The sequence below is a fragment of the Eucalyptus grandis genome, chromosome 5 (genome assembly GCF_016545825.1).
Source record: "Eucalyptus grandis isolate ANBG69807.140 chromosome 5, ASM1654582v1, whole genome shotgun sequence".
NCBI classification, from domain to species: domain Eukaryota; kingdom Viridiplantae; phylum Streptophyta; class Magnoliopsida; order Myrtales; family Myrtaceae; genus Eucalyptus; species Eucalyptus grandis.
This window is the reverse complement of record NC_052616.1, coordinates 32750970-32764774: the sequence shown is the minus strand read 5'-3', so window position 1 is coordinate 32764774 and position 13805 is coordinate 32750970. Positions and strand designations below refer to the sequence as shown.

General features: G+C 41.0%; 2 protein-coding genes across 2 annotated transcripts; one reads left to right on the top strand and one right to left on the bottom strand.

Moving 5' to 3' along the window:
* The first annotated feature begins 2226 nt into the window (after positions 1-2226).
* LOC104444819 (two-pore potassium channel 3) lies at positions 2227-6510 on the top strand. The gene is made up of 2 exons (XM_010058575.3): positions 2227-3963; positions 5826-6510. The coding sequence occupies exons 1-2, from the start codon at positions 2855-2857 to the stop codon at positions 5971-5973; spliced, it is 1257 nt and encodes a 418-aa protein (XP_010056877.1). The 5' UTR covers positions 2227-2854; the 3' UTR covers positions 5974-6510.
* Positions 6511-8477: 1967 nt separating this feature from the next.
* LOC104444820 (probable glycosyltransferase At5g25310) lies at positions 8478-13360 on the bottom strand. The gene is made up of 8 exons (XM_010058576.3): positions 12917-13360; positions 12278-12424; positions 11761-11825; positions 11381-11450; positions 9882-10094; positions 9175-9318; positions 8924-9059; positions 8478-8843 (listed from the first exon to the last, which is right to left on the bottom strand). Exons 1-8 carry the CDS (start codon positions 13289-13291, stop codon positions 8614-8616), a joined length of 1380 nt encoding a protein of 459 aa, XP_010056878.2. The 5' UTR covers positions 13292-13360; the 3' UTR covers positions 8478-8613.
* Positions 13361-13805: the final 445 nt, after the last annotated feature.

The following is a 13805-nucleotide window of genomic DNA, read 5'->3' as shown; positions in this document are numbered from 1 at the left end:
CCGTCAATGATAGACATTTTGCAAGAACAGATTTGAATCTCAATTATGGATATATAATTGACCTTGATAATACAAATGACAAGGCTAGTACTTCAAATAATAATTTATTTTCTAAAATGGCACGTTTACGTGATCAAATAACAATGAGTTTAGTAAATACTCGAGGATAATTGTAATTTTCAATGATAACCTATTTCTTTCTTTAATGTATATGTAACCATATTTATTATAATGAAATTACTCTTTTTTCAATTGCAAAAAAAGTTGGCTTTGATGTGAGTTTTTACTTATGAATTTGTTTATATATCTCTTTTACATTACACCTCAGTGTGAAAATATAAAAAACGGTCATTGTTTTTATTTTTAAATTTAAAAAATAAAATTAAAAAGTTTAAATTGGCTATACTAAAAGACTTTCCAAATATGTGTTTACCAAACGGCATTTCCCCAAAATTGCTTTTTAAGGCACTTTTCAATTATGGTTTACTAAACAGACTTTGCATTTCTTCAAAAACCTTTTAAATAAAGGCCTTTGCATTTCTTTAAAAGCTTTTTCCAAAAGTCTTCCCAAAGGCATCTTAAGTATCTTTTAGTTTATCACTTTATTTTTCCAGTTCATACATTTACTTTCATTTAGAGTAATTAATTTTAGTTCTTCGTTAAAATACCACGGAATCCGATTCAATAAAAATCAAAGATCAACCTTCAATGAAAGGTATTTTGTTGCATGGGGCTATTTTCAGCAAAACTAAGTAAAGCATATCTTATCGCTTTCATATATGATTTTCTCTTTACAAGCTTGGTTGGAAAGGAAAAGACGGGAAGTGAAGTGAAATACAAACTTTAGGGAAGTGCTTTTCTTCATTGCATTGAGAAAAAGAATGGAAGTGGAAGTAATGAATTTGAATACGAGGGAAGTATTTTTTTGTGGACTCACCACTATTATTTCCTTCCAAAACCGAAAGGAAATGGAGGAAATGGATTTTTCACAGCCTTTTGTTTTGGAATAACTATTCCTCGCTTTTTCTCCATCTAAAGAGACGACCCAAAAAACGAAAGAAGAGGATGAGGATGCAATTCGTGGCAAATAAATCGTACCCAACATTATCCAACCGCATCGCAATCCCTTACAAATAAATAAATAAACCAATCAATTTGAGGATCCTCCAAAAATTGTCCAATCAATCTAGTGTTTAAACATCCGTTTCTCTTTGACTCGACCCGAAGATATGATCAGCTTTCTCAAAGCTTCCTTTTCTGTCCAATTCGGTTTGCATGCATTGACCGGACCAAATAGCTGGGCCAACCAATCTGAGCCCTACAAGCGACGGTCGGTACACCCGCTACAACAAGCACGTGCCTTCCACCCAAATCCAAATTACAAAGTAGAGGCGAGCGGTTCTAAAGTAAATCTAAACTCCACCCAAAACATGAAGCTACCCTATTAGTTCTGGGAATGGCCAATTCTTTTTATTTTATTTTTGTTTCGTTTTTTGTTCTTTTTCCAATTAGAGCAAAAATAAAAACTCCCTTCTAATAGATAGAGTCCAACATGATTACCCATGCCAAACAAAATCATTTATTTGTGAAGAAATATGCCAAACCTAACAAAAGAGGTCGGATTATGTCATCATGTAGGGTAAGTGAAAAGGGTTGATTCGAGAGCAAACTACAAACAGGCATAAAAAGGTGGTAATTCATTAATTTGAGGCTTTCAAAGTGCATGGTATACTGAATTTTCCCTACATATACATATTGCGGGTGCAGTCCAATGGATACATATTGACCTACACCAAAATAAGTTTAAAACTAGTCGTAGTAATAAAAGAACATATTGAGTACTATTGATAATAACGATATTTCAAATTCTGAAAGTTTAATACTACTAATATGAAATTTCTCTCTTATTCTCGATCCAATTAGATGCGATTCTGGCACAAATACCAAAATTATAATCGCATTATACCGGTTGAACAGACCAATATCTAGGGTCGTTCCGGCCCGGTGCCCAATTCCACCTGGACCGATGGCTCATCATTCCTAAAAAGTGTCATATGAATCCCCGAAACCCACGAACCGACAAAAGGCCCGAATCTCCCTCTCATCAATCATCATCTCGAGCAAACAGACAAAAAGCCCGATCTCTCTCACTCTCTATCCGCTCGCATTAAATGCGACCATTCGGCGCTTGATTGGTCATCACCATCTATCATCGCAGTCCCTCCCTCTCTCTCTCTCTCTCTCGTCAACTCGTATTGAATTCGCGGATCATTCGGCGCTTGACTATCACCGCCCTCAATCACCGCACTTGGAATTTCTCCTCCCGAACAGCACGTTTACACAACCGAACCACTCTGTCTCCCCCCATCTCTCTCTCTCTCTCTCATGTCAATGCCTGTGAGTGCACGCGCTCTTCTTGTCGAAGAACGTGAATGAATCCAAAGTCCCTCTCGACATCGGATCTCTCGTGACAGAGTGAGAATATCGATCGACCCAAGTCGTCCTTTCGGCTCCTCGCTTCGTTTTCGGCGTTATTTTTGGGAGGGAACTCTGTTTCCTGGTCTCCTTCCCCTGTTTCCACACTCCCTGTGATGAGCTCGATCCTTTTAGTTTGATGGGTTTTGGCGTAATTCGATCGGCATAGTTGGTGTTGTGGACGTGATTTTGGGTGGTGGTAATAACACATCAGTACGGAGAAGGAGCCTCTGCTTGGAACTCTGTTTCCTATTCTTCTTCCCCTGATTCCACACTCCGTGTGACGAGCTCGATCCTTTTAGGTTGATGGGTTTGGTGTAATTCGATCGGTAAGTATTGCGGATGTGATTTTGGGTGGTGGTAATAATAGTGTATTAGCATGGAGAAGGAGCCTCTGCTTCCGTTCTCGAGCCCCAGGAGGAGGCCGCCGTCCCTCTCGTCGCTCCCTGAGGATGGCGAGATCTCCATCCCTGTTCCCCTCACGCCGTCGGACCTGAAGGACCGCCTCATTTTCGGGCCGTCTCCGTCTCCAGAGGACGCTTCGCAGATCGTCGATGCGTTGACTCTGTCCGGGAGTTCGTCCAGACCATCCTCTTCTCAAGACCTGTTCGCATCATTGCCTTTTTCTGCGCAGGAGTCTCGCTTGGGTGATTATAATGTGGTGGGCTGGAAATCCAATTTGCACCGCGCCAAGACGGCGCCGGCAATGGTGGTTTTGAATGAGGCTACTTGCCAACCTGCTCCGCCGAAGCCTCAGTCCAATTCACAATCGATTGTCCGTCAGGCGGTGTTACTTTTAGTTGCTTATTTGTTGTTCGGTGTGGCCATATACTGGTACAACCGTGATAACTTTACAGCTATTGAGACTCACCCTGTTGTGGATGCTCTGTACTTTTGCATTGTCACTATGTGCACGATTGGGTATGGTGATATTACGCCGAATAGCACTGCAACCAAGATGTTTTCTATAATGTTTGTATTGGTGGGGTTTGGATTTATCGATATATTGTTGTCTGGGATGGTTAGTTATGTTCTTGATTTGCAAGAGAGTTACCTGTTGAGGGCGGCACAGGATAGGAAGGAAAAGAAGCATTCCGGAGGATCCTATTTAGTCGATTTGAAAAAGGGGAGGATGAGGATAAGGATGAAGGTGGCATTGGCCTTAGGTGTTGTGGTTCTTTGTATTGGAATTGGTGTGGCTGCGGTGCATTTTGTTGAGAGGCTTGGCTGGTTAGATTCCTTTTACTTCTCGGTAATGTCTGTCACCACGGTTGGGTATGGGGACCGTGCATTCACATCAATGCCTGGTCGTATTTTCGCTTCGATCTGGTTATTAGTATCGACACTGGCGGTTGCGCGTGCATTTCTCTATTTGGCCGAGGCAAGAGTTGATAAGCGACAAAGGAGGATTGCAAAGTGGGTGCTTAGTCATGATATGACCGTAGCCGAGTTCCTGGCAGCTGACATTGACAACAATGGCTTTGTTAGGTATGCTTTGTTCCCTTTACCACGATAAATCCTTATGGCACATTATGAATTCCTTTACTAAATAGCAACACAACGTGTCCATAAGTCTGCTTTCACTTTTGAGCATTATCTAGCGTTGAGGATCATTCTCAGAAGGCAATGGAGAATAGCTTATTAGTGCTGATTAAGTTATTGTACTATGACAGATTTGTGTCCTGCTCACCTTGGTTTAGATTGTGGAAATTATTCTTGACACTGTGTTTATGTGTGCATGTGTAACGCATGAAAAGGTTTAGTGCTCTGCAAGTTCATGCACATTCTGAGTTGAGTTTCATCTGGGTGGGCACTATATATCTTCTGGGAAAAGTTATTTGATAATTGGTCGCACTAGCTACCTTAAATCTCCTTTTTTTCTATTTTTTTCATGCTTTACAAAGATTGAATTTCTATTAGAACACTGTATTTCTTTGTTAATATCACGATCAATAATTAGAAGTTCGTGTCACCAATTCCGATATTTTCGTCCTTTAAGAAAACTGCAGATTACTGCGCTATATTCATGGGATTTATGCATAGTCAAACATGGGGAGAAGTTCCTCAGTTCTTCTATTATCCAGTTTAAGAATTTTTTTCCAATCAAGTTCACTCTTTGGCATCTTTTCCAACAGAGTGCCGCTGACATTTTTTAATCTCACTCCTCACTCCATCCCCACTTCCCTTCCTTGGATCAGTTATCTGAGATGAGTTCACCATGAGCAGAATTAATACGACATCAAAATGAACAGTATCTCAAATGACTGAACAATATGTTTGCACTTTTCTTTCTGACAACTGCCTACTGTTTATCTGAAACAATTTGCAGTTTTAGCAAAAAAAATTCTGGTAAATAACATACTGACTGAAGATGATCAAAATAAGATGCTCATAGCATGTTTAATGCCAATTGACTAACCTTTAGTTGGTACAATTAATTTGTCCGTGATTGTTTGAATTGTTGAATAACTTTAGAGTTCTCACTTTGTCTTTTGTTACTTCTGTTCTCTATGTGGTAATACATTGATGCTTTTAGAATTTCAGCTATTCTGGTTCGTGGCTATTATCTCTTTGTTTGTTTGTGATTATGAAAATTGAACTCCCATTGCTACTTTTAGACAGGTCGTAGTTATGTGTGTGTATTTGTTGTCTTTCCTTTTATGGCTTTTTGTCTTCATAGATGAGGAAGTCATCGATGATATTATTCAATGGAAGTAGTATTTCCCCCACAGAAAGTATTAGTGTTTCTTGAACGTGTTGAATTTGATCATAGAGAGAGATCATAAGTTCTTTACTAAAAGTGCGTCACTTTATCTTTGATGGTAAGAGGAAAAACTGATTTTCAACATGAATGGCTCTCTAGAAGAGAGTATATATAAGCGCAGGAGAATCTTTGGACTTTTCTAACCCCATTAATTCATATGTTTCTCACTTTCATCGATTGAGATTTGCACCGGCAGCTTTTGAGGCAGCTTCCACGTTGCCGCTATTTCATTCTATCCAAGTAATGTGCAGAAAAGCTTGCCTGCACCCGGCTCTCCATTGGGCCAGGTCTATTTGAGCCGTTGGTCATGTGGGCCCTGCGTGGAACCCATATGATCAAATGGTTCAGATGCACCTGATCCGGCATTCCCCGCTCCCCAGCTCTAGACAATTCCTTCTCGGGTAGTGAGTATGTTTTGTGTCCACCACCCAAGTACTAGTACCCAATTTCACTTTACTGTTGAATGATTAAGTCCTCGTCTTCATCATAATCCTCTCACATCTTCCGGGTGCCTTTCCGCTGTATTCGTTATGGATCCTGTATGGAGCTGGCGTTAATGTGAGTTTGTCTCTGTTGTGTTCTGCAGTAAATCTGAATATGTCATATACAAGCTTAAGGAAATGGGGAAGGTATCAGAGAAAGACATTCTGCAGATCTGCAACAAGTTTGACATGCTGGACACTGGCAATTGTGGGAAGATCAGTCTTGCTGATCTCATGGAAAGTCACCATTGACGTGCTGTTCCTAGTTGACCAGCTGATCGAACAAGACAAGACACACGGCAAGAGGAATCTTGAATTCCTAATCCATGGGAAGTCGATATTTGGGGCCTAATCAAGTCACAGAAGATGGTGCTGCAATCATACTGCTTGAGTTCCCAGTTCATATGCTTATTGACAGGTTACCGGTTTGGCTTCGCCCTCATTGAAGTTTATCTGGGCTTGTTGCTCTTATAACACTGGTATATCATATTGCTGAGTAGGGTTGGAGGAATGGAGTTGGTCCGACAAAAGTTTTGCTTTTACTTGGATTATGGAGTAGTTTTGGTAAGATAGGTGACGAATGGGTACGTTTTCTATCTGTATAGGTTTGGTTTGATTCATTCTTCGTAGAAGCTTATTTATACAGGCAGTTCTTTCTTTTTTTCCGAGTAATGCTAGGTATACTAGATGGTATGATGCAAGTGTGGTTTCAAACATGATTCGCAGTTTGTGTATAACATGAAATGGATGCATGTGCATTGTATAACATCAGTATATCCTATTCCTTAACACTCTCGGCCAGGTCGCTTCAGGAGCTGCATTCACTTACCATGCTTAATTGAGATGCAAATATGTACTGACTACTAATCTTGCGGGCTTTGATGAGTACAAAATCATGACTTGCTAATGATTTCGGTTTAGGCGTTCAAGCCAGATTGAGTTGAAATTTAATTGGGCTTGAAATAATGACAGATAATGAACCAGAAAGTGGTTTTAGCGGCACTTGTGGAGATATTGCAAAAAGTGGTTTTACCAGCATTGACTTTGCCTTAAGCAACTGTTCAAAAGCGCCGAGAAATTTAGAACCAGAAACTCGATTCGATTGAATGTAGTGTTCGGTCCTTGCCCAGAACAAAATATAGTGCTTCGGTGAATTGGGTGCCCTATCGATGAATAGTAAGGCTCGACCTCTATTCATGCACCAGAATCTGTATGACCGTCCGAACTCCTAGTTTTTGCTATCTTCTTGTCAAAAGCATGCCCTGTTGTTTGGGAAAAGTCTTTAAAAAAATACAAAAACTTTGAGTTAAAAGTATTTTTCAAAATGCAATTGTATTTGGTAAATTGTACTTTTAAAGCCCTTTGGGAAGCACTTTGAGCAAAATAATGTTTGGAGAATTATATTTATAAAGCATCTTTGTGGTAAAAAAAAATAATCAAAAAAAAAATTAAAAAAGATTGACCGACAAGGGCAGCGGCCACCGGCGACCCTAAATCTGGGTCGTGGCGGCGTCGCACGACCTCCCGCGACCTCTAGTGACCTCGGATCCGGGGGCGGCGAGGTCACACAACGCCGCCTCAACCTCCGGCAACCTAGATCCGAGGCGTCGAGGTCGTGGGAGGACCTCGCCGCCTTAGATCTGGGTCGCGGCGGGGTCGCGCGACCTCACCACCCCTAGATCTAGGGCGGCAAGGTCACGGGAGGTCGCACGACGCCGTCACGACCCGATCCGGGCCGGCAAGGTCGCGCGACCCAAATCAAGGGCGGCAAGGTCCTCCCGCGACCCCACCACCCCAAATCTGGGTCCCGGCGACCCGGACCTCGCCGCGACCCACCCCCGATGTCAATCACGCCACCCCTAACGACAGTCGTCTAGGTGACGGTTGCCAGCAACTGCCGCCCTTCGCCGACAACCGATCGCGAAAGAAGAAGAAGTTCGCTCAAAAGAAGACGATGAATAATAAGGGCAAAATCGGACAAACGAAAAATCAATGATGATAATTTGGGAAGAAAAAAAATTTAGTCCCTCAAAGTCAGCATTTTCGATAAGCTGAAAGCCCAAGGCAGCCCCCCAACCTGCCTTGGACTTTTAGCCTTGTGAAGCTGGCATTTGGGGAATGCAAACCCAAAAATTAATGCCAAACATATTGGCATTTGCCCAAAGATCTCTAGGCCTCTAAAGGGCTTTGGGAAGTGGTTCCCAAACGAAGCCGTCCTCAGGGGGTTTGAACTATGAAGAAGGTTGCATCTACAAATTGTTGAATCCTCTTATACTCAAATTTGCTCGTGGTCATCAAGTGACTTGAATGTACATAAGAAATTTGCTCTTTAGTGGATTTGTTAAGGATCCTGTCAAGCAAATTTGGAGAATGCAGTGGAGTAGTTCAAACCATACAAGTCACTTGAGCAGACTTTTGCTTTACTGCTCTTTAGTGTTTCCACAATATTATTTGTTTTGCATGACAGATTATTTACTGTAGAAGAGTGTTTGCTTATAAACTTACATTAGCTGCCATTTATTTTGGACAACACTCATGTCAGACACCAAGTTCTTCTCTATCCAAGTGAGCTTGAAGGAGTCATCTATTGACAGCATCAAATTCAAGCATATCCACCGATGTTGCGTGACCATGATAAACAAAGACCAGCAAGTAGATTAGGAAGACGGAACACAACTTAAGCAAACATTAACTTCATCAAATAGGTCACTGGCAAGTGCACACGATCATTGAGGAAAGTAACCAGAATGCCAAGAGAGCAAAAATAGAGCAATGGCTATTTGATTTTAGAGCACAAAGAATTCTTGGTTCATGAGTAATCACCACTAGTATTCACGTAGGCTAACACTATAAATGGCTCGTGAGAAATGCAAAAACTTTGGAGGACAAAATTCAGGGTAAAGGCATAGGAGGTCTCCACTTAGAGAACTCAACCAAGTCTCTGTTAACAAATGATCCGTTGTGCAGCCAAAATGTCTCGGTAGACTGGTGGAAATATCTCACTTTTCTTTGAAGTTCCCACAAAATTGCATTAGTTGCAGAGCACGGGTTCGATTCAGGATCATAGACCCACAAGCACCTTACCTGCCTCCCATTGGCTATCATCTCTTCTATGGATTGATCTGACACGAAATAGAATCAACATTTTAACTGATGATCAATTATGAGGGGAGAGACCTGAAAAAAGGTGTGAGATGCCAACCTGGTATGGATTCCAAATACTCCAACAACTCAGGCCCTATTCGAGAAGATGGCCACTTGATCGATATCTTCTTGTAGTCAATGACATTTTGAAAAGGCAGTTCTGCTTGATCTGACAGGAGCACTGGGACGCACTCCTATAAACCAAATCATGGAGATTCTCTACATTACACATAGTAAATGCTAGTATCTATGCCATGTGCCAGTGTGAGAGTGTTGGACTGGACATGAGCTTACAGAGAGAGCACCTACCACAAAGAAAGCCTCATAAAAGCGAAGAGTCCAGGATGACTCCCCACGTGGAGCAAGGCAGAACTTAGCATCCCGCAGGTGTTCAAAATACTCTTGCCTGCCCAATTTATCTGGCCCTTTGAACTTCAACTCTGGACATTCCAGCTGTTTATGAAATTAATAGTCATAATACAACATATACTTACATTTCTACGTTATCATACTATTTTTATTGAAGCTCTTTTGCTATTCATTTTATGCATATGGAGTTTTACTCTGTGTTGGACAACTTCATATGTACATGGAACACAGCAAAAGATGTTTTCAGTTGTTTCTCAATAATATAGCTGAAAACTGCAAGCCAGAAAACTGCAAGCCACTTCATATGGTTCTTTTGGTTTATCACGCTATACATTATCCATCTATATTAAAATACATATCCTCAGAATGTTATGACAGCAATATAATTATACACTGAAATTGCCAACTCCTTAGCAATTTTCTGAGGGGCTGTCCTGCTTCAAGTTCCCTAATGATGATGATGTTTTACCTAACAGATAATCTTAGTCCACCACCCATGGTTCAAACTATACTGTGAAGTCTACATGGAAGTGATGAAAACAGAAGACATGAGACAATCCAGAGAATAAACCATTTTGGTTTCCATCACATTGATTTCCTAACCCAGATTCTATTAATTACCAACTGGGATATTGCAGAAGAATTACCTTCTCTGGAAACTGCTTTGCAAGTTCTATCAGCCGAAGACGGCCAACCTTATTCTGTGCACGACCAAGATAGTTCGCCAAGTATTTCCTTTTCCGTAAAGGCAATGGCTGGACCGCAGCATCACTGGTCATCTTGTCATCAACATTGCCAGGAATGATGATATCTTTCCAAGTATTAAAAGCACTCAAGTCCCGCTTATCAGTCCGATCACCCTGCACTAACAGATAAAATTCAAAATTGCCATTGTCAAAACTCAGGTCTGCCAAATATTTGGTTGGTTCATCTCAAGTAACATTACTTTAGAATCACTAGAATCGTCAAAGTGCAATTCCTTTGAAGGAAATCACCTATGTATGAGTGTGATAGCCAATCACTCGACCACAAATTCTAGTATTTCTAAATACACAGTCCCTCAAAAACTTTAACTAAGATAAATCTCTTCAAGCATTCTCATCTTAAAAGCAAACAGGACACAGTTGTATTTTCTTTCCTTCTGTCACCTACTCAATTTGGTAGAACAAGGACAATTACGAAAACAGAAGAATTAAGATGTTCATGTTCTGGCATGAAGAAAAAACCAACATCTGATAATTTCCCAGAACATTGATGAATGTAGAAGTATAAATGGACGAAACATCCGGTTACTATTATCAACTCTGTGTCCTCCTTGTACATTGAATACAAAAAAAGGCTGTGCACTTATTCCAAAAGAAAATACTAGATGCGCGAATAATTTCACTAAAATATGTGGCAAATTTAGACTAGGAATTGAAATAAGTGAGGCCCATGCTTTGAATCATTGGCTTCTTAACCCAATAAAAAATGCCATATCACTTAGTAAAAAGAGTAAGATTTCTTAGCACATGCAGCATTGCTTATTCTAAAATTCATCCAACAAACTACAAAGGAGAGCATCAAAGGCAGTACCAAGCAATCACAAAAGATTAAAATTGAAAGGTGGAGCTCAACTTTAACAAAAAATTGTTCTCATGTCTCTTTCAGTTACCTTAAGAACAACAAAGAGAGCAAACCACATGTCCACGTGTCCACTATGCTCACAAGAAAATGTCAACCACAAGACACAACCAGCAGAAAGTCAATTATCCATGTTTACACACTGGTTCACATCTTTTGCCTTAGTCTGATTCCGAGATCACTAAATAAGAACCCTAATTCTGGGGCCTTTATAATACGCCAGGAAGAAAGAGTTAAACTCGCTAATAGAACCAAATTACACCATTGGTCAAGAATAGGGAGCATAAAGAGAATGCTTTGCAACAATAAGGGATGTCATTTGACAAAAGCTAAGTCCACTAGACACTTGAAACAAAATCCATGTCTCTAACCCAGACAAATTTTGAAAGAGAAAAACATACTTCATCACACGACTAGTAAAGTCTAAAACATAAAGAAAGTACAAGAAGCCAACCGTGTAGCTTCTGAATCCTATCACAAAAACCATTTCAGAGCAACATGTCCTGGAAAGTAAGTAATGTACCTCAGGGGTGAGAATTATAGACCTATTAATGTATGTCGCCCAAGATTGAAATAAGTGAGCTCCAGCACCGCTGCATTTGCACAAAAGAACGACAATTGATCACCACATGAGGAAGCTGACAAAGCTGAATAAGTGAATACTATCATCAAATTTCAGTGAAGGCTGGATCATTGGTAAAGTAGCTCTAGATCTTTTTTAAGTTTCAATGCAAATTCATGAACCACTGCCAAATTGAACATCGAGAACACAAACTTTAATGTAAAGAATCAGGAAAGCAAGATAAACACTACAAGTCTACAAGTGAGTCTCAATTCATTATACAACTTTGAGCTACAAACTCAACCAGCTGCCTCACACAGAGTGCTAAGAACTATGGGTACCTGGGAAAGACAAATATGTGGTTGCGACCTCCCGATAACCTGAAATAAGGCATCTGACTCAGAACCTGCACTGAATGAGGCAAGGATCAACTAAACAAAAAGAGCAATATGCATCCACACAACCATGTCAACTTAAAGCCACTGAAAAGCAACAAAGGACCCTTTTTTGAATTCTTTACCAAAATGAGTTTCCTCAGAACAGCAAAAGAAAATCAAAGTTGCTTTGAAATTAGTTCTTTGCCAATAAATTCCAACTGCTGCCTCTGAAAACAAAGGTTCTTTTCAGACATAAACTGCTGCTTTAAATTATTTTCACCTAGATAACTAAAAAACATTAAACATCTGATGCAGAACCAATTATCTCGTCAAACAAGGAGACAAAAAAAAATTTAAATCCTCAAAATCTCATACTTATTTAGCACTACAAACAACTGCAATTAATTTTTGTTTTTCTTCTCAAAAATGTTTTCCTGAATAAACAACAGAGAACTCTTCCAAACACCGACAGAGTTTTCACCTTCACGTATGTCCGGTTGATCTCTTTGTCATTGAGGCCTCCCATCATCCGAACACACTTAACATAAGCTGGCACGAAGAAAAGATCTGCTTCCTCTTTCTTTCTCGTACGAAATCTGGATTCTAGAAAGAGCTTATGTATTTTCACCTGCATTGTTATTGGAAACTTCTACTAATTAGTATCCCCAGCATTGACGATGAAGAAACCACAAAGCCCCATAACCGATAAATAGACATCCGTAAACTACAGGAACACCAAACACAATAGCTCCAAATACTGCATCGCCGTCATAATTTCTCTGGAAAGACTGCTACCTTCCTTTCATGATCAACGCTCTTGGAGGCATGGTCCAAAAACACCTCATTAACGAATCCCATTTCCTCTTTCAGATAAAAGTTCCCACAATGATCTTTAAGAATCACTCAGACACGCAAATATCGCACCGAAACGGAAATTAAGAACAGGAAGCAACAGAAACATGCTTGCTGCTACAGGACCAGCCTTCTTCCATCTAAAGAAATCTATATGACCAATCCTGAGCATCATCATTTCGCAATTGTAACCGCATATTACGGCCATCAGGGAGCAGAATCGCCAGATGAGCACTAAAATGACATTTGAAAACCGAAATTGAAGTACCTGGGAGCCCCACTGACCCTTAACACAGCTCTCCGGCGAGATCCGGCCGTCTCTCCCGGACAACAACGCCTTCAACCCGTCGACCTCGTCCTCCTCGTAGACGTAGATCCTGAGCGACAGGCGATCCCCGTAGCCTCTGCGAGGCCACGCGAAGGCTCCGCCGCCATCGAACCGCGCGACGGCGGATTCGTGCGCGCCGTCCCGGCCGATCGCGGCGGTGGCGGTGGAGCAGGGGGCGAAGGAGTGGTCGAAGAGCCTGGTGAGGAAGAAGGTGGCGACGACGACGAGGAGAGCGCCGATCTGGTGCGTGCGGGTGCAGGGAGTGCTGCGGAGGTGGTGGTGTTGCGGCGGACCGAGGGCTCTCGGCTTGTTCATCGCCGGCGAGCGGTGGTCGTGGGGTCCCTCTCGCTCACCGGGAAGTGGCGAAGTCGGAAAGGAGGGAGAGTGGAGTTTTCCTTTTTCATTCTTCCAAGCAACGCAAGAGGGGAGCTTTGTGGGGAACGCAGCAGCAGGGGGTGCCGGGGATTCTAACCGATCCGGGAATTCGATTGGACCGAACCAACTAATTTTTTTTTTTTTCTGTCGATTTTACTTTGTTTCTACTTTAACACTTACTCTTTAATTTTTATTCTACCTCTTTATAAAACATCTTTATAAAACATAAGAATCAAAACTCATTACAGAACTTTACCAACAAAAAAAAAAAAAAAACTCATTACAAAAAAATAAATCATCCCTACCTCAACTCCTAAAAAAATAGGGATTCGAACCCACCTCCCACTTTCAAGTTAAAAAAGTAGACTCTGGGACAAACTTAGTAATTTCGAACCAACCAATCTTGGGCTATTTCTAATTTCAAGTATGGAACTAAACCATCGAGATCATATTA

Coding starts and splice junctions, on each gene's coding strand:
- LOC104444820 (XM_010058576.3), bottom strand. CDS start 13,291: ATGAACAAGCCGAGAGCCCTCGGTCCGCCGCAACACCACCACCTCCGC. Junction 11,826..12,277: donor TCAACCGGACATACGTGAAG/GTGAAAACTCTG, acceptor CATTCAGTGCAG/GTTCTGAGTCAGATGCCTTA. Junction 8,844..8,923: donor GTATTTGGAATCCATACCAG/GTTGGCATCTCA, acceptor ATTTCGTGTCAG/ATCAATCCATAGAAGAGATG.
- LOC104444819 (XM_010058575.3), top strand. CDS start 2,855: ATGGAGAAGGAGCCTCTGCTTCCGTTCTCGAGCCCCAGGAGGAGGCCG. Junction 3,964..5,825: donor GACAACAATGGCTTTGTTAG/GTATGCTTTGTT, acceptor TGTGTTCTGCAG/TAAATCTGAATATGTCATAT.